This window comes from Ursus americanus, chromosome 7 (assembly GCF_024610735.1).
Source record: "Ursus americanus isolate L20-20 chromosome 7, mUrsAme1.1.p, whole genome shotgun sequence".
Lineage (NCBI taxonomy): Eukaryota > Metazoa > Chordata > Mammalia > Carnivora > Ursidae > Ursus > Ursus americanus.
Window position 1 is genome coordinate 2,316,704 of NC_142133.1, and position 18,696 is coordinate 2,335,399.

The 18,696-nt window shown below is 36.8% G+C and overlaps 2 protein-coding genes across 17 annotated transcripts in view; both read right to left on the reverse strand.

The window, feature by feature from the left end:
- The window catches only part of CCDC138 (coiled-coil domain containing 138), a 188,832-nt gene extending 176,286 nt beyond the window's left edge, over positions 1-12,546 (reverse strand). For 4 of the 14 annotated variants that reach the window (XM_045771603.2, XM_045771602.2, XM_045771590.2 and 1 more), the window contains exons 1-5: positions 12,373-12,545; positions 11,179-11,236; positions 9,190-9,313; positions 6,980-7,107; positions 3,437-3,624 (exon numbers count right to left, since the gene is read on the reverse strand). In XM_045771603.2, the coding sequence (XP_045627559.2) occupies positions 3,437-3,624; positions 6,980-7,107; positions 9,190-9,313; positions 11,179-11,236; positions 12,373-12,465 (591 nt within the window). In that variant the 5' untranslated portion in view covers positions 12,466-12,545. Of the gene's footprint in view, positions 1-3,436; positions 3,625-6,979; positions 7,108-9,189; positions 9,314-11,178; positions 12,297-12,345 lie in introns of those variants that run through there. The other 10 variants (XM_087863224.1, XM_045771604.2, XM_045771594.2 and 7 more) reach the window with 10 other exon arrangements.
- Positions 12,547-15,165: 2,619 nt separating this feature from the next.
- The window catches only part of LOC123776081 (E3 SUMO-protein ligase RanBP2), a 79,707-nt gene continuing 76,176 nt past the window's right edge, over positions 15,166-18,696 (reverse strand). For all 3 annotated transcript variants that reach the window (XM_045771864.2, XM_045771863.2, XM_087863228.1), the window contains 4 exons: positions 18,425-18,570; positions 17,241-17,514; positions 16,774-17,108; positions 15,166-16,399 (listed from right to left, as the gene is read on the reverse strand). In XM_045771864.2, the coding sequence (XP_045627820.2) occupies positions 16,094-16,399; positions 16,774-17,108; positions 17,241-17,514; positions 18,425-18,570 (1,061 nt within the window). In that variant the 3' untranslated portion in view covers positions 15,166-16,093. The remainder of the gene's footprint in view (positions 16,400-16,773; positions 17,109-17,240; positions 17,515-18,424; positions 18,571-18,696) is intronic.

Consider the following 18,696-nt stretch of genomic DNA (forward strand, 5'->3'; position numbering starts at 1 on the left):
GGGTCCTGGGATCAAGGACCCCCTTGTCAGGCTCCCTGCTCAGAGAGGAGCCCGCTTCTCCTTCCTCCTCTGCCCTCCCACCCCTGCTCATGTGCTCTCAAATAAATAAAATCTTTCAAAAAAAAAAAAAAAGAAAGATAGAAAGTAACGGTGGTTTATTTAGAGGCCAGGATGCTACATGGCAGTTAAAATAAACGAACTAGAACTACATTTGCCAAATATGTAAATCTCAAAAATATAGATGAATGAAGCAAGGAAGTTGCAAAAAGAAATCCACAATATGTCATTACTTATGTAACATTTTAAAATATTCAAAGCGATACATAGATAAAAATACATAAAAGTGTTAAAACGGGACATAGTGGATCCACACTAATTTCAAGGGAGTGCTGAATCCTTGGGAAAAGGAAGAGGGTATGGGATGGAAGAAGGCTGTTTGAACTCTAATTGAAGTATTTTATTTCCTTTAAAAATATCAAACAGAATTATTAATAAAATGTTAGCATTATGCAATATGGACAATGGAAATACAGTTGATATTATAATATTCTCTATGTTTTTCTGTATGTCCTAAGTATTTTACAAACTTTCAAAAACCAAAACAGTGTTACTTAGAAAAATATTGCAAATGAAAAGATAATATTCATAATAAAGGAATTACTTCCTACACAAAAATTAAAGTTATAAATCTCAAAAAACAATCTTCTTTCTCTCCAGTTTTGGTTCCCTATCTTAAGCAAAAAGTAGAATCATTTATCCAATAATCAAAAGAATAAACCTGCATTTCATCTTTGGCTAAAACCCTACTGCATAGCTTCCACATCAAAACAATCTCCATGACTTTATGGATCCCCCTCTTAAAAATGTTTAGAATCCATCCACTTCTTTCTATCCCTAAGGCCCTCATCCTAACCCAAGACACCATCAGGATACCCACATCTCTTCACACTCTGTCCTCTCTCTAGATCTCACCTACTGGTGACAGCTTTAAATATCTGTATGTAAATGACTCCCAATTTAGACACCCATCCAAGACATATGTTCTAAATGCCAAGCTGATATATTTATTTACATTAGGTCTCCATTAAAGTCTCAAACCTAATCCATTCCAAACTAGAATCTTGATCTCCCTCCCCATATTCATTCTTCCTCCAAGTTGTACAAACCAGAAACGTGAAAATTATCCTAGACACCTATTCTCCCTATACCACATCAAACTTGTAACACCAAGTCTAACCCATTTTACCCCCAAAAGCCCCCCAATTCCACTTCTCTGCCTCCACCCAGTCTAAGTTACCATCACCTCTTACCTGCACTACTATGGTAGGATATCCTACGGTCTCCCAACTTCCACACCTATGCCCCTCCAACCCATTGATTTAAGCATACTTTAGATTAAGCAACTCCCCTGCTCTAAAAATCTTCAGTTACCTACTACATTTTCCTTGAATGAATATATCATCATGCTTCTGGGGCTTCTCATACTAGACCATCACAATCTAGTAGGGATAATCCCCTACTCTTCCTCCAGGGTATAAGTTAAATGATACTTTCTCAGAAGACCTTACCAATCTATCCTAATCAGGTTTCATATTTATTATACCTGAATTATTCACTTAAATTTATAAAATTGTAACTCTATGGGTAACTCACAATTTATTCTAATAAGCTATGTATGACAAGAACCATATATACTTATCTACTTCTATCTATTCAACACTAAGTATGCAAAGGTATATTAGCAAGTGTTCAAACATATGTTGAATGAACATACATGTTCATGAACAATATATGATAAAATGTGTATACTAATGATGACCAACACAAGACTAAAAAAAATTTTTAAGTTAGATTCGACCATTGATTAAACAAGATGAATCCACTGCACTTCATATTTTTAAAAATATTTGTCTTTGTTGTGTTTGCAGTAAATGATATATCTTTACAACTTTGCTTATTCTTTCTTAGAAAGTATCAGCAAAGGAATCTTCCCAATGCACTATTTATTACTCTGTCACTCATTTGCTTAAAAACCTGTAGTAGCCAGCCTGAGTGTTCTTTCCCCAGGCTGGCAAATTCTGTCTGACAAATCGCTCCTTCCCAAAAACCTCCCATCCCCAACTCTTGCCACCTGAATGCCCTTTTCACTCCCCTCCTCTTTAAATTCTACCTCAGTCAAGTACCAAATTATGTCTCTCCCTGAACTGTTCTACAGTGATTTTAGGCCAAAATAATCTTTTTCTGAAATGATATGGTAATTATAATCTGAATAATTCAGACAAAATGAGATATTGGAGTATTTTTTTTAGATATTGGTTTTTTAAAAATGTTTATTTCCTTGTATACAAATATAATAGAATTCCAACTAGAACAATTTTGGTCAGGAACTGTGTATTTTTTTTTTTTTAAGATTTTTTATTTATTTATGTGACAGAGAGACAGCCAGCGAGAGAGGGAACACAAGCAGGGGGAGTGGGAGAGGAAGAAGCAGGCTCCCAGCCAAGGAGCCCGATGTGGGACTCGATCCCGGAACGCCGGGATCACGCCCTGAGCCGAAGGCAGACGCTTAACGACTGCGCTACCCAGACGCCCCAGGAACTGTGTATTACACATACTTTTACTCCCTTCTGTACTCCCACCTAGTGGACACTTGATAAATACATGAATTACACCCTTTAGAAACAAAAAAAATCCCAAAGACAAAGACCAATGCTCTGAATCGAATTTTGGTGAGACTGACAAGAGAACTTCCTAGGTATACGTATGTAAAACAATGAATCAGGAACACTAAAGCACACTTTAGGGGCACTTGGCTGGCTCAGCTGGAGGAGCATGTGACTCAGGGTTGTAAGTTCGAGCCCCACGCTGGGTGTAGAGATTACTAAAAAAAAAATAAACTTAAAAAAAAATACACTTTACCGACAGATTTTTAGTTCTTAAGCAAAGATGGGATGGAAATAAAGAAACAAACACAAAACAAAAAAAGTATGAAATCTAAGAAATACACCTATACATAATAACACCATTTATTTTTTTCCTCAGCTATGAATTTTTCCCTTCAATAACTGTAATAAATTTGTGTTTGTTCCCTTTTGACTTTGTCTTGACACACTTATCTAAAATAATTAAAATTAAATACTCTGTATTCAAATTTTATATATGTTTGGTGCTTAGAACATAAATATATCTGAATTCTCGGGGCGCCTGGGTGGCTCAGTCGTTAGGCATCTGCCTTCTGCTCAGGTCATAATCCCAGCGTTCTGGGATCGAGCCCCACATCGGTCTCCCTGCTTAGTGGGAAGCCTACTTCTCCCTCTCCCACTCCCCCTGTTTGTGTTCCTTCTCTCGCTGCCTCTCTTTCAAATAAATAAACAAAATCTTTAAAAAATAAATAAATATATAAATCTGAATTCTCAATTCAGTTTTTAGTTCTTACCTGCAGTTTCTGGTGTATTTGAAATAATTCATCATAGATCTGATTTATCTGATGTGGAAGTATTCTCTGCTTGTTTGGTGTTTTAGATGTCGAACAGCTGACCCATCTCAGAGGGGAGTCACTTGCATTATTACAACATTCAGTCCAATTTCTTGAATTTGATGCCAAATTAGTTGGCTGGGCAACTGCTAAAAAAGAAATTTAATTATAAAGCTTATTACTTTGCAGTTTTAAATATTCACAGACAGAGGACTCTTCAGGAAGAGTTACTTTAAATATAAATTATAGTATTGTTAAAAAGTCTCCAGTACTAAAAACAGTATGGAGATTCCTCAAAAAGTTAAAAATAGAGCTACCCAACAACCCAGCAACTGCACTACTAGGTATTTATCCAAAGGATACAAAAATAGTGATTCGAAGGGGCACATATACCTCACTGTTTATAGGAGCAACGCCCACAATAGCCAAAATGTGGAAAGGGCTCAGATGTCCATCGACAGATAAATGGATAAAGAAGATATGGTATATATCTACAATAGAATATTACTCAGCCAGCAAAAAGCATGAAGTCTTGCCATTTGTGAGGACATGGATGGAACTACAGGGTATTATGCTAAGCGAAATAAGCCAAAGACAAATACTGTATGATTTCCACTCATAGGTCGAATTTAAGAAACAAAACAGATGAACAGAGGGGAAGGAAAGGAAAAATAAAATAAGATAAAAACAGAGAGGGAGGGACGCCTGGGTGGCACAGCGGTTAAGCGTCTGCCTTCGGCTCAGGGCGTGATCCTGGCGTTATGGGATCGAGTCCCACATCAGGCTCCTCCGCTATGAGCCTGCTTCTTCCTCTCCCACTCCCCCTGCTTGTGTTCCCTCTCTCGCTGGCTGTCTCTGTCTCTGTCAAATAAATAAATGAAATCTTTAAAAAAAAAAAAAAAAAACAGAGAGGGAGTCAAACTATAAGAGACTCTTAACCAGAGGGAACAAACTGAGGGTTGTTGGAGGGGAGTGGGTGGGGGGAAGGGATAACCAAGTGATAGGCATTAAGGAGGGCACTTAATGTAATGAGCACTGGGTGTTACAAGCAATCAAGGAATCACTATAATTCTACCCCTGAAACTAATACACTGTATGTTAACTAAATTGAATTTAAATAAAAAAAATGTTTTTAAGTCTCCAGTATTATATGCAGGAAGAATTATATAGCAAATGTGGTAAAATGTTAAAATTTAGAAAATCTGTGTGAAGGCCTTAGAAATTCTCTATGCTCTTTCAGCGAATTTTCTGTAAGTCTGAAATTATTTCAAAATGGATTTTAAAGTGCGTGAAAACACTCACATATTAACTGCCTAGGCCAAGAAATGTAGAGTTACCTCAGAAACCCCTGATCACATTCCTTTCTCTCCCCTAAACCAAATTAACCACTAACCCAAATATAGCATTAATCATTGCTTTATTTTTTAAAAGTTTTTACTATTTGGGTAAAGATAAAAAAAAATTTTAAGACCTTGTTTTGGTTGGTTTTAAACCTTATATAATAATGTCTGTAATTTATATAATGATGTAATTATGTAATTTCTATAACCTCTTTTAAATATGTTCTTGTATTAATGACAGAATCGGGTTCACAAATCTTCACTACTTTATCCTATTTTATATTTTTATATGCCAACATTCTACTACAGGTGGATATTTGAACTCTTCGTCTACACAGGTGATCTACAGTCTTGCACATGGCTGCTGGTACACATGTTCAAGAGTTTCTCCAGGGTATATGAACTAACAGCAACATTGCTGGACCATAGGGGACATGTGCAGGTTCAACTGTGCCAGTGATGCCAAACTGCTTCCAAAGTGGTTATATTAATTTACTCTCCCAACAGCAATGGATGAGCAAGTTTCTCTTGCTTCACTTCTTTGCCAACACTGTATTGCCAGAATTTATTTTCTGTTAGTACTGAAAGTGGTTTTAACTTGCATTAGCCTTCCTGGGAACCCTAGCTTTAAGAAGGGGGTCTCCTATTGTACTCCCCATCTTGGACAGAACTTAGGGAGCCAAAATAAAAAAATAACACCAATTTTTAACAAAGAAAAAAGTTTTAGGGCACCTGGGTGGCTCAGTCTGTTAAGCACAAACTCTTGATTTCTGCTTAGATCGTGATCTCAGAGTAGTGAGATCAAGCTCCACATGGGGCTCTGCACTCCGCAGGGAGTCCTCTTGGGATTCTTTCTTCCTCTCCCCCTGCTCCCACTCCCCTACATGTGCATGCAAGCGGGTGACTCTCTAATAAATAAATAAATCTTCAAAAAAAAAGAAAAGAAAAAGTTTTACTTCACTCACTTCAGCAAATACCCTTAAAGTGAAAGACAGTTTCATTTTTTAAAAGATCTTATTTACTTATTCATTCATTCATTCATTCAGAGAGAGAGAGAGAGAGAGTGCAGGAGGGGGAGCAGGGGCACAAGGAGAGGAAGAAAGAATCCCAGGTGACTCCAGTGGAGCACAGAGCCCTACACTGGGCTGGATCCCAGGACCCTGAGATCACAACCCCAGCTGAAATCAAGAGTCAGATGCCCAACCGACTGAGTTACCCTGGCACCCCTAAAGTGAAAGACACTTTCACTACTTTGCTTGCCTCTCTAGGTTCCCATCTCACAATTCCTAGCTTAAATATTCCTTAATTATGTCAACTTTTAAATACGTTCAACTTTTTTCTTACATTATTCTATATTTTCAATTATTTTTCAGTGGGAAAATCCACCATGTAGCAAGAAACACAACTCCAGGCAGAATTACTTTTCACTTTCCTCAAATGCTGAGATGAATGGGAAGAGGATGAAGGAGAGTGGGAAGGGAGAAATAAGCATGTGTTACATGTAGACAAGGTATGCCCAGAAGAGATGCACAAAGGCTATCAAAGGGGCAACACTGTTCTCAAAGTCTTGCAGCCAAGAGGAAGCCATTTCTGGTTGCCTATTTCCATGAAATGCTGACAAAACTATGACATGCAGAGAGAGTTACTAAAGAAGTGCCTGAAGAAGCTATACCTTAAGAAATCTGGAGTACCATCTTAAAATATTAAAGGATTACTCAAATCTAGCACAGTTTTTAGTGACTTTCTAACAAATACTGATAGGAAAAAATATGAAGAAATTATAAGAAGTATTCAATTGATTACTAACTTATTTTGATAATTTTGAGAGCATAGGAATACTACTGAAAAATAATGAAGTTTATTTTCCACTTCTCCTTCAGTCACTAATAAGCACAGTTACTATCTCATGGCTTACAAAAATGCAGAACACAGAAATATACAGACACCTGAGGATCAGTGTTATTACTATGAGATAAACTTTATGTGCTCTACTTGACAAAGCTACTGTTTTTAAGATTTTATTTTTAAATAATCTCTATACCCAATGCGGAGCTCAAACTTACAACCCTGAGATCAAGAGTCACATGCTCTACCTACTGAGCCAGCCAGATGCCCTGACAAAGCAACTTTTTAAGAACTGTTCTAAAATGATTATCTCTTTTACCTTTTTCTGTGTCTTTAAAAGATTGTTTGGTTATTTTGGAGGTATTAATTCTGTGTTCATTCTCAATTAACTCTTCTTTTGTTTCTCGTTGCTTCAAATCTTGAAAAGAATCCAGTTCATCATCTAGGCTTTAAAAAAAAAATCTATCACAGCATTCTGGAAGTTTTCTATAGCATTTTAAAAAGATAAAACTGCTTTTCAAATATTAACAGCATAACAATTTTAAAAAATGTAACAAGTTGGGGCGCCTGGGTGGCACAGCGGTTGAGCGTCTGCCTTCGGCTCAGGGCGTGATCCCGGCGTTATGGGATCGAGCCCCACATCAGGCTCTTCCGCTATGAGCCTGCTTCTTCCTCTCCCACTCCCCCTGCTTGTGTTCCCTCTCTCACTGGCTGTCTCTGTCCTGTCGAATAAATAAATTAAAAAAAAAAAAATCTTTAAAAAATGTAACAAACATTTTTAAAAATGGAAAACAAAATGTGGAAAGTAAGTCACTGATCCTAAAAGGTCACTATAGTTATCTTTCTACATATTCCAATGGGCTTAATTTAAAATGACATATACCTGTAGAATGCTCTACAACTGCCAAACTCTTTCTTTTGATTCCTAATACTTCTGTGAGGTAGATGTAACAGGTACTGTTAGCTATAATTTTAGCTAAAAGAACCAACATTTAACAGGAGGAAACTAAAACCTAAAAAATTTAAATAACTGACACATAACATAACTAGTAAAAGGTAAAGCAGAACTAGAATCTCAGGTGTTCTCTCCAAAAAGATGATCTCAAAGTTGAAATTTCTAGAGCAGTGCTGCTCAAAGAAATATAATTCAAGTCACATAAGGCAATTTAAAATTCTCTAGCAGCCGTATTAAAAACATAAAGACACAAAATTTTAACACTGTTAAACCCAGTATATCTAAAAGATTATTTTAATATATAATCACTATTAAAAATTATTAAGGTATTTTGCATTCTTTTATCCATCTTTGAAATCCGGTGAATATTTCGTACTTATATTTCAAGTACTCAATAGCCTCCTGTGCCCTGTGGCTACTATGCTAGACAGCACTATAATTCCAGATTAGATCATAACTAGAGATTGTGAAAAAAACGGTCCAACGTCATAAAAACTTTCACAGTTCAAAAGCTTCAAGTTATAACTTGAAATTATACCGAGCATTTATGATAACAAAAATAATAAAACTATCAGTTATAAAATATAAGAAAATAATTTCCAGAAATTCATAATTATCTCAAAACAATTTTTACTTTCCTTACTCTATATTCAATCTACCTTATGTTCAAATCTTAAATCCAGATCAACAAAAGTACTTTGTGAATGCCAAATAAAATAGTAGTAACAATGTTAATAGCACATTTGAATGCTTTTCTATGTACCAAGCACTGTTCTAAGTGCTTTACATGAATTAAATCATCTAAGTAGAAAATGAGGCAATTATATAAAAAATTCAAGCTCCCAAATACCAATTACATTAATAATTTACAAATATTTCCAGCATAGTTATCTTTTCTTCTCCCCATGATTATCTCAACATTTCATTTTGTGTATGTATACATCTTTATAGTTTAACATGATTTCAAAACATTTACCCCTTCTTGATAACCACAGCACCTCCTTCTGCCACATATTTATGGCATTTAATTGTATCTAATTCGGAACTTTATTCCACCTTAGCTTCCACTGTTTTTATACTGGTTTCAGCCACTCACAGCCCAGCACTCTGCATATTTGTAGTTAGCATTTCCCTAGGCTGATTTCTTAATCTATTTCTCTCAACTACCTAAAATACAACTTACCACACTAGTAGACACACAATGGATGCTGAGTGAAATATCTCCGTCTAACACACTTGCATTCATTTTTATCCTAGCTCCTTTAAATAAAAAAAAGGGAGCAGGGTCTTCATTTGGGTCCTGGATGAACAACCATAAAAATAATTGTTCATCTTTCATACTGTATAAATAACTTTCCATTATACCACCAAACGTAACGCTAGGTTTATGCTTTTACCACGGAGATTCTCAGTAAAAATTAATAAATCAGTCTCTTCAACCATTCAGCGGGCTCCAGACCGCTTGTACTTCCTCTCAGAAAAAAAAGCAAAGACATGAACAATCCACCCTTTAATCTCTCAGTTTTTTTTAGATACCGAAGGGAGAGCAATACTAAGGATTCAAGGTACTTTACCAATTCACATTTAAGCGTTTGAATGAACTACAAAGAGGTGTTGTGCAATGCTTTCTTTCATCAGAATAACATCTTAATGATGAACCCACTTTATCTCCAGATGAGAAGATATCCAAATCATCTGCTGACAAAAAAGAAAATAGCAGAGATTACTAAAGTCAGATACTAATCTCATTCTAGGCTTCTAAAGGTAAGGCAGCAAAATTACCTAATGATTTCTTATCTGTATGTTTCTGTAATGCAAACTTCAGAAAACAGGCATCAAATCTTGTATTTATATAGCACTTTACTGATTTCAAAATGCTCTTTCATTTATTACCTTATTCGATCTTAGCAACAACCAGCTTACTCTGAAGTAAGCAAAATAGGTGTGTTTCACCCTAATGATGTAAAGTCTAAGGACCAGAGAAGTTACATGAATTTATCTGAGTAACAGAACCAGCAAATGGAAAGATTAAAATTCAGAAAGCAGTTTTCTTTCTACCTAATCATTATATTTCATCAGTCCTCAAATATTAAACATTTTATAATTTTATATGCTTTAAACACTAAACTTTTTATTAGATACAGAGAGAGTACAAGTGGCGGGTCAGAGAGAAAGGGAGAGAGAATCTCAAGCTGACTCTGCGCTGAGCATGGAGCCCAACACAGGGCTTGATCTCACAAGATCCTGAGATCCTGACCTGAACCGAAACCAAGAGTCAAGACACTTAACTGACTGCACCACCCAGGCGCCCCTAAACACTAAACATTTAACAGAATATTAGCCTATGTCTAAATTCAGTGACTAAAAGGCAAAGAGAGCTTCTCTAATAAGAAATTTAGAAATATTTTTAAAAATTTTTTTGGAATTATCTGATTTTTTAAAAATTAGTTTCAGAGGTAGAACTTAGTGATTTAACAGCTGCATATAACACTCAGTGCTCATTACGTCAAGTGCCCTCCTTAATGCTGATCACCCAATTATCCCTTCCCCCCCACCCACCACCCTCCAGCAACCCTGTTTGTTTCCTATAGTTAAGAGTCTCTTATCGTTTGCCTCCCTCTCAATTTTCATCTTATTTTATTTTTCCTTCCCTTCCCCTATATTCATGTTTTGTTTCTTAAATTCCATATGCGTGAAATCATATGGTATTTGTCTTTCTCTGACTTATTTCGCTCAGCAAAATACCCTACAGTTCCATCCATGTCGTTGAAATGTATGCATCCCTCTCGACGTGCATGTTTACCCCATCAGAAATTAAATGGGCTATGTTTTTTAGTTATATTTTAAAAAGTTGGAAATTTGAGGGCAAATTTCAAAACTAGAATACGATTTTAAGATATTTTTAAGACACTAGACTCAGTAATCACCGGGTTTTTTTTTTTTTCATACTGAAGGAATGTTTTGGAAGTGTTTACAAAATTTCAAAATGAAATAAACTGGAAAAAAATGAAATCCTCTAATCTACCAACTGATAAACTTTTAAAGATACTGTTTCTGCTGACATCACCTCAAAATTTGATGATTATACTTACTAGTAAAAATATCACTGAAGAAGTATCAACAAATCAAAAGACTAATGGTTAATTAGCTATATATATTAGTTTCAAATTACCACATAATGTTCCAACCCACCCAATCTCACATTATAATTATCTTTATCAAGTACATTTGATAAATCCTTCCAGTGCAACAATTATTACCCCTGTAACTTGGAAAGTTTATGCCTTAAAAAAATAGCAATTAGTTTTCTTTACCTAATATACTGTTTAATTTTTAACATTTTTAAAGGCAAAAATGTTGTGACTGAAACACCAAAAAAAATTCATTCAATTTGATTTTACCCCCAAAATCTTGATTACTATTAGTTCATTACCCAAATGAAAAAAGCTTAGTATCACAAGATATCTAGCACTTAGTCTTAAGCCTAAACATTTTTTAAAATGTATTCTCTCAAATTAAATTTGTTAAAACCTCCAAATGTACAAAATACTTCATCAGCTTACCTGGGGAGGTTAGTGATCTTCTCTTCCATTTAGCCTGATCAAAACCTGAAAAATCATACTTAAAAGAAAAAGACATATTTAATTTATACACTAAGAATCAACCTACAGTCTCAAAAGAGTTCCCCACAAATAATATATTAAGTACAAGAGATAATTACAAAGGGTAGAGTGGACAAATCTGATAGACACTACCTTAACCCAGCGGTCAAAGTTAATATCACCAATAATGGGACAAAGCAACATCACATGCCTCCTAATGAACAGGAGCAACGCATACATCACTCCTGCCAAAAATGCATAAAACCCGTATCTATCTAATCATACGGTGTATTCATCAGAGAAATTCAGTTGTCCTAGTCTTCAAAAATACCAACATTACAAAAGGCAAAGACTTAAGAACCTGTTCCAGAATAAAGGCAACAGAAGAGAAAACCAAACGCAATGCTCATTTTTAGACTGTATCTGCACCGGGAAAAAAATTTTACAAAGGACATTATTGAGATAATTGGTGAAATTTGAATATGAACTATACATTACATATTATTGTATAAACGGTAAGTCTCTTTTAATTCGTTACTGTGGATATATAAGAGAATATCCTTATTCCTAGAAAATACAATCAAGTATTTATATTTGGGGATAAAAGTATCACAGTGCCTGCAAGTTACCCTTCAACAGTTCAGGGCGAAAATCTGTGTATGTAAAGTCAAAACTAGGAAGATAATAACGCAAATGTGGCAAAATGTTAACAACTGGTGAAGCCAAACAAAGTGTTCAGAGGAGTTCTTTGTATTCTTCCAACTTTAAGTTTGGAATTACGTCCAAATAGGAAGGTTTTTAAAGGAATTAAAATTGCTTTTCGAACTCCACACAAGTCACCGTAAATAAAAGTGTCATACCACCATGTCTGATACATCGTAAACCTTCAAGAGTTTATGGTGAAGGAATTTTCCTGATAGAATTCGTTTCTCCCGCATACGGAGCATCCGCGGCCACGAAGGACTTCCGCTCCTCAGGCTACCTTTCGCTAACCCGGCTTCCGGCAGAGCGGCTCGAGGCCCGCAGAGTGGCGCCTGGGGCCTTCCGCACCCCGGCGCGGAGGCTTCGGACGCCGCTACCGGGCGAGCTGTTTCACACCTGCAGGAACTGGCCCGCGGACCCAGGGACCGGCCGAGGTGAAGGGCGAGCCCTCACCTCGGCGAAGCGGCTGCCCCCTAATCCGTAGCGGCTTTTGAGACGCTCCACTACCAAATCCTGCCCCGGCGGCTTCACTAGCCTCGGCTCCATGGCGCGCCGATGCCACCGTTGTCTCCCGGTGAACAGCTTCAAACACAAGGCGGCGGGGCGCCCAGGGGCGGAGCTCGCGTAACGGAACGGCGACGTGACGCACGGCACGCCCCCCCCTCGGGGTCAAGCGCAACGCCGAAGCGCAAGGAGGCCGAGCCTGACCTGGGCGGGGACGGGGGGGGGGGGGTGGTCCCAGGAGCGCGGCCGCTTAAGCGGAGCCCAGGGGCCGCCAGAGGCGGAGGCGAGGGAGAAGCGCCGAAGTTGGAGTCCCTGTCTCTCACTCTCTATACTGTTACAAACGTTTTTAATGACTAATTCTTTTACTACTGAGTTATTCGGGCTGATAAATGGCGTTTTATCTTTTGTCTTAAAAAGTTTTTGCTGGGGCGCCTGGGTAGCGCAGTCGTTAAAAGCGTCTGCCTTCGGCTCAGGGCGTGATCCCGGCGTTCCGGGATCGAGTCCCACATCGGGCTCCTCCGCTGGGAGCCTGCTTCTTCCTCTCCCACTCGCCTGCTGTGTTCCCTCTCTCGCTGGCTGTCTCTCTGTCACATAAATAAATAAAATCTTTAAAAAAAAAAAAAAGTTTTTGCTGCTTGTTTTCCTCGGTCGTGTCCAAGGCACCGAAAAATAGGATCGTCCCCAGCAGACACCTTAGCAGGTGTGGCCCCTCACAGAAGGGCCTCGCCCAGCCGTAGCCTCAGGCACTCCCACGGCTTCACGGGAAGACACCATTTTCTCCGTTACCTGTGCGCCTAGCATGCATGTGGGAATGCGCACACGCTACGTCCACAGACGACGCGTCACCAGGATGGTCCAAACTTGACTGTGGCGACCCCCTCTTGCCTCTAATACAGCTTACGTGTATTTAGGGTGCGTTTGGACATACGAAAATAAAAAAACGTAATGGCTTTTACTAACTAAAAAGAGGCAAAAATCAAGAACATATCGTACTGCAAAGAATGCTCAAAAAGGACTACTCCCTCATTTCCCTTGCATTGACCTGGGTTCCATATGTGTATTAAAAACCGGTATTAGAATGTAAGTTCCCTGTACGAATGTAATGAATGTAAGAGCATGTACTTTTTTTTTTTTTTAACGGCTTTTCCCAATACCTATACCTAGAACAGGGCCAAACATTTGCAGGTGCTCAATATTTATTGGGATGGTATACCAACCGAAATCCTCTATTAAACAGAGCCTAACTGAAAGGAGTAACTGAATAACCACTTAATTTCTCTCATTTATACAATTAAACTACAGTGATCCTTTTCTTTTTTTTTAAGATTTTTTAATTTATTTATTCGACAGAGAGAAACAGCCAGTGAGAGAGGGAACACAAGCAGGGGGAGTGGGAGAGGAAGAAGCAGGCCCATAGAGGAAGAGCCTGATGTGGGGCTCGATCCCACAACGCCGGGGTCACGCCCTGAACCGAAGGCAGATGCTTAACCGCTGTGCCACCCAGGCGCCCCGATCCTTTACTTTTCTAAATTGTGAATGTTCAACAGCACGTCTGGACTAAGAAATCCTAGATTCTCTGGAATATCTTTCAAGTTCTTCAAATGCCAAAGTTTTAGAAGATCATTTTAATAAAGTAGTTACTTGAAAATTATACCAATACTCTTTGCCATCAAATATTACTTCTTGTACAAATAATTTTTATACTCTATTTTAAACAGATTTCTAATGAGACAATATAAAGTCGAGCCAGTTGGGGGAAAAAGTACATGTCGTTGTCGATTTATACTACATTAGCAATTAAATAACAAAGAGAAATCACAAAGTCCTTTCCTGAAATGTGACATGAAGTCTTTGTCATTAATGCCCCAAGCCATCTTTGAATCATCTTTGGAATACTAATACTGGAAAACAGTTTACATGTTGTTTAATAAATTTTGGTCCAAGCATTAACTTTTAAAACTCTTTAGTTCATAGTCTTAATGTTTTAGGATAGCACAGAAAATAGGGTAACCGGATTTCTCTATCTAAGGTACACTTGCCTTTACTTGGAATTTATTCTAAAATTATGATAAAGGCATGAGCTGTCCCAGCTGAAAAACGACCACACACTTTATATCAACTTATATGACACAGGTCTCCAAAGAAGCCAATTCTTAATATTAAATGTGCATATATGTAGTCCATGGTGTTCTTTAAGGTTCAGGTAATTTCAACTGATACAGTGGACTAGGTTTATTTCAGTTACCTAGCTTTGTGGCCAAGTGGATTTAGTTACAATATTCCATCACTCATTATACACACCACACATGACATCCCCCTCCTCCTCTATCTGGTGGCTGAACAGGTATTATATGATAACCTATTTCCAAATCCCCAAACAGCGGAATAATGCCACTGTCTTTCACTAAACAAAATGAGATGGGAAGAACACAGGAGGGTAGAAGGCAGTCACTGTTGGTAATCAGAATACACAAAATTTTGTGCTCTAGATTCTTTGTAGCTTTATATTCAATAGGATGATGAGAACATCTCCCCCTCTCCCCCTGGCCACGCCCCTCTGCGGCCTTTTTAGCAGTTTGCCTAACTTTTGATACTAGTCATTTCCAAATAAATTTTGTGTGTATGTACCAAACTTGAAAAGAAGTCGCTTTCTTGGGAGCTTTGGAAATATGTGGCAGTCTGATTTACAGAACTTTAATTGTCCTCCTTACTTTGGCTCTAGAATGAACAAACAACTAGATGCACAAGTAATAAATTTTTTAAATGTCATGGCTGTTAACAATTGTCACTTTATTTTTGCTACAAAATTCACCAGAAAAAGGTACTGCAACAATCTAGTATAAAGCAAATCTTTAACCAAAGAACATGGTATAGACCTTTTTAAAATAGTCATACTTTATCACAATAACTGCAAGGAAAAATTCAAGTTCTATCAGAACCAAGCTGCAGTCTGAGGTAGTAGAAACAGATGACAGAAAAGTTAAAAAACAAAAACCAACAAAAAAACTAAGGAAATACTTGTTTAAAATGTAAAAATTAATTTAATACCTTTGAAAGGGCACAGGAAACTACATATCATTTTAAGAAAAGAAGGTACTCTACTTAAAAGTTAATTTAACTATACAGGAGGTGCAAGGATTATAGAAGAGCACTTTGGTTAAGTCTCTACCCTCTGTGGCTCTACCCATTCATAAGTGAGTCTCTATGCATAAATGAGCACACCAATCATTAAAATTACCAAATATATTTCAAATCTAAAATAAAAATTATCCAAGTTGTGGTCCCTTTATTCAAATTTTAAGTTTATCCATGCAGGAAGTCCAATATCTTAAAAGGTAAAATTAAATTGCATATATCATATTCCTTCAATAGTCTGAGAAGGTCTATTGCTTTTAACAAGATTAGTATTATTCCATTTTAATACAGATATGTCAGGAGTACATAAACACAAGTACACCTGATTTACACCAGTGTTTAAACTTTTATTTCACACCATGCAAGGTCAATTATAACACATTAAAAAGTGACAACAGCTATAAGCTGCAATTTTACATTTATACATTGGAAACGTCCATTTTCAAAAGCTGAACATAATTACCATATTGTCACAACAGCTAAGCTTCAATTCAACTGTTTATACAGGTAGAATTTACTATGAAAAACAATGATTTTATATCTGTCCACATTCTGTGATACTAATTCTTCGACTAACAGACCCTTTAGGAGACCCAAATGATTCAATCTTTTTCACAGTATCCATGCCATCCTTAACAAACCCAAATACTACATGCTTAAAGTCCAAATGTTCTGCTTTTTTCAGTGTTATAAAAAACTGAGAATTATTGGTATCCCGACCTCGATTGGCCATTGACAGTAACCCAGGACCAGTATGTTTCACATCAAAATTTTCATCTTCAAATTTATCTCCATAGATAGACCGTCCTCCTGTTCCATCATGTTTGGTGATATCTCCTCCCTGAAAGAAGATTTCAATTAAAAAAATAAAATAATAAAATAGACACAGATCTATCACTACACATTAGTCCTAAAAACAGCTCCCTTGAGAATGTGGTTTGAAAACTAAGAAATACCCATTTTTGAAAGACAAAAATGAAAAGGTCTTTTTCCCGAAACCTTCAACTTCTAGCATGTTTCAAGGTCTTAGAAATTTGAATCATTTTAGGTTGAAAGTTTTTGTGGGGACAGAAGTTCGGTGGTGACACCAACTAATATACAAAAAAGCTAAAGAAATCTTAAGAAAATTCCAGGTGAAGAGAAACACTCAAATTTCCCAAGTTAGTATAGTTCACTTTTCTAGACTTCAACTGTGATATACAATTAAATACCTACTTGGCAAACAAAATCTGGAATTACTCTGTGAAAAATGGAGTTCTTGAAGCCAAAGCCTTTCTCTCCAGTGCAGAGTGCTCTGAAGTTCTCGGCAGTCTGAGGAACAATGTTTGAAAATAATTCCATGGTTATACGTCCTAAAGGTTCATCATCCGCACAAACATCAAAAAACACCACAGGATTTGTCTCCTTCGATAACTCTGCTGTCAGTGATACTTGTCCTTTCTGGAGTTTCAATAAATTCTGTTGACATTCTTCAAATTTTTTTTTAAAACAATCAGCCATTTCTTTGGTCTTAAACCTCACTGCAAGCTGTTCCACTTTGGCTTCTCCATCTATTAAACAACAAAACAACACAGGGATGGACCTTAATATTAAAATAAAGGTTATAAACTGTCTTATATATTTGTTATGGATTTTAGAAAAGTCCAAAAAAGTGAAAAGTAGCATTTGAATGTAGAACTCACCAGCATAATCTGAGGCAGTCCAAACTAAAGCATTGTTCGAAACATTCAAGGGTTTTAATTCCATTGTTTTTGTGATCACATGGTTTGCACACACTTTAAAAACTTGGTCTCTTCTCATTAGGATCCGATAGTAATTCTTCATTGTATGCCAAAGAATCTTTATGTCTCCTACACCACGCTCCTTCCACTGACTGACCTCTCGATCCCATCTATACAGTTTGGCTCTCTCTTTAAATAAAATTTCTTCATCTTCTTCTCCAGATTTTACTTCTACCTATGACAACAGATAAAATTATAAGCTGCTGCTTTTAACATATTACATAACAAATTCCAAAGATCCAAATTCCTCATGATATTGTCTTTGCAATGACATTAATGGAATTTGAACTACAGTATCAAGATAACTGGTAATATCCCAGGGCTAGGAATATATTTGATTTGGATGAAGCAGTAATGATCTGTCATGACTATTCCTCTTATATAGTATTCTTCCTCCTTTTGGAAAGTAAATACATTCTTTTATAGGACAGAAGAGGTTTCAAAAAGTGTTGTTAAAGAGAAATATTAACTACTGATTGTAGTTGAAAACTGACAAAGTAATTTGCCTAAAATACCATTCTTGTCCAGCAAATGTAGTTAACTTTTTATTGAAAGAATTTTGGCAAGTAAGAGATTGGATACTTTTTTTTTTTTTTTTTGAAAGATTTTATTTATTTATTTGACAGAGATAGAGACAGCCAGCGAGAGAGGGAACACAAGCAGGGGGAGTGGGAGAGGAAGAAGCAGGCTCATAGCGGAGGAGCCTGATGTGGGGCTCGATCCCATAACGCCGGGATCACGCCCTGAGCCGAAGGCAGACGCTTAACCGCTGTGCCACCCAGGCGCCCCTGGATACTTTTTTACTCCCAGAATTATGTTATGAAAACAAGATATTCTAAAAACATATGGAAAAACATAGTTCTTCCCAACAATTTCATGTAGAATTTATATATATATATATATAACATATAAAGTACATATATATCTATTATATATATATAAAATAAATAATAAAAAGCTTCCATTTGAAGGGTAAATATTCTGAAAGAAATGCGAACAAAATTAGTCCTACAAGTCAAGTCTACGTCAAGTTTTTAACTTAAAATGTGAAATTATTAGTAAGCGTTCCATTCTTTAATATTTACCTCGGGTAATGACACTATTGGTTCAAAATGGATATCTTCATTGTGAACTACTTCTTCATCACTACCATCTTCATCTTCGCCAACTTTACTCGTGGACTGTGCTCCAAACACAGCTGCTCCAGTATTTGCCCACTGGAAATTTTTATCTGATGAATAAATTAGGATATTTAAACAGTGGTATCTAATTTTATATGCTTTTAATCCCCGTTACTTTCTTGAGGCCTATAATTTCCAATGATATGACATATACTTTTAGTAAAAATGCTTAAAAT